Below are 1535 nucleotides of genomic sequence, written 5' to 3' on the forward strand. Positions count from 1 at the left end.
AGAGATGGAGAGATCAGCTCCCTGGGATCCGGCCATGGTGCCAGAGAGCCGACAGACGGCCATTCTCCAAGAGCCAAAAGCGCCGCGTTGAGAACGGAGTCAACCCGCTCTAACCTCGTACATGTGAGCAGTCGTGTCCCTGGGTCACACCCCACCATTTACAGTGTCGGCTACTACGAGGAACTGTCAGCCGGTTTCAGCCAGAAAGAAACAGTGGAAGTAAAAGCCCTTAAGTAAAAGCAAGAAGCGTGGAGGTGGGACCCAGCGAGCCACTGGCGGCGACCAGGGCTGCCAGGAGAAAGAGGCGACAACTGACAGGGGACACCGAAGGAACTTCGGGCATTTTTTTTTGTTTTTTTTTATAATAAATTTTATTTAGTTCCTTTTCAAGTACATTTTTTTAATCTATTTCTCCCATCACCGCCGCCCCCCGGCCAGTTTTATTGCAAAAGGAGATTCTTTCAGCCCGGGCGCCCCCCCCCCTCCCCCACGGCTCCCTCCCGCCGCAGTCTCAGGGCCCTTTAAGGTCCCGGAAGACCCCGCAGCAGCCCGCAGCCGCGCGGCTCAGGGAGCAGACGGCCCGACGGACCCACCGCAGGCAGCCAGAGAAATCGGGGTGCGGGCACCGTGCGGCTGGAGCCCGCGGTGGGCGGCGCTCTGCAGGGCGCGGGCCTTCAAACTTCTCCGCCATCTGCTGTCCGTCTCGGGCGCTGGGCCACGGCTCCTGGGCAGGCCCCGGAGAAGGGGTTTCTTCTGCGGGCTCAGACTCTCGGGCGGGTTCCGCTGGGCTCTCTGGCGTCTCTGGCGTCTCTGGCGTCTCTGGCGAGGGACCCAGACTGGCCTGCGCTGGGCTTCCCTCCCAGGAGCTCTGGGCCGCGGTCAAGAGTCTGTACGTGCCGTAGACCGAGGGCAGCCGCCAACAAGGACTGCAAAGCAGTTGCCCGCCGTACGCGTCGTAGTTGCCCGCGGACTCTCCCAGTACCGGGTAGAAGGGCAGCGGCCACGGTCCCGAGTCTTCGGAGATCAGCAACGACGGAGGCCTGGGCCGCGGCGCCCGGTCAACGGCGTCCCAAGCCGACTTCCCGTAGTCGAGAAAGTGCTGCTCCATCTCGGCGGAGACTTCGGACCCCGAGGACAACCAGCGTCTGAGCTGATGCAGGAGACAAAGGCCGCGGCTGTGCCCGCAGCCTGGCTACTTAGGCTCTCCTGGGTGCTAGGCGAATGCAGGCCTAAAATTAAAGGAAAAGATAAAAATAAAAGGAGCCCGCGCTTTCTGAGCGGTATTACGCAATACGCACAGCTAAGGAATCAAGCGTCGATGTGTAGAGCGGAAAGAAATACCGGACGATAGGGACAGAACAACGGGCAATCCTCAGCACAGGACGGGGAGGGAGAGCCAGTAGCAAAGCACAGAGAGAAGGGACCCTGTGGCAGGGAGAGAGACCAGTTAGGCTGCCGGAGAGGACGAACCCACGTATCTCCCTGAAATTAGCGCCCACAGGGACGTTGCTGGAGAGAAATTCTAGAAACACTTG

At 60.3% G+C, this 1535-nt stretch overlaps 1 protein-coding gene across 1 annotated transcript; it reads right to left on the reverse strand.

The window, feature by feature from the left end:
- Window positions 1-511: 511 nt before the first annotated feature.
- Window positions 512-1108, reverse strand: LOC128626177 (annexin-2 receptor-like). The gene has a single exon (XM_053657356.1). The coding sequence runs from the start codon at window positions 1106-1108 to the stop codon at window positions 512-514; it is 597 nt and encodes a 198-aa protein (XP_053513331.1).
- Window positions 1109-1535: the final 427 nt, after the last annotated feature.

This window comes from Artibeus jamaicensis, unplaced genomic scaffold, assembly GCF_021234435.1.
Source record: "Artibeus jamaicensis isolate MK-2021 breed Jamaican fruit bat unplaced genomic scaffold, CSHL_Jam_final scaffold_369, whole genome shotgun sequence".
Lineage (NCBI taxonomy): Eukaryota > Metazoa > Chordata > Mammalia > Chiroptera > Phyllostomidae > Artibeus > Artibeus jamaicensis.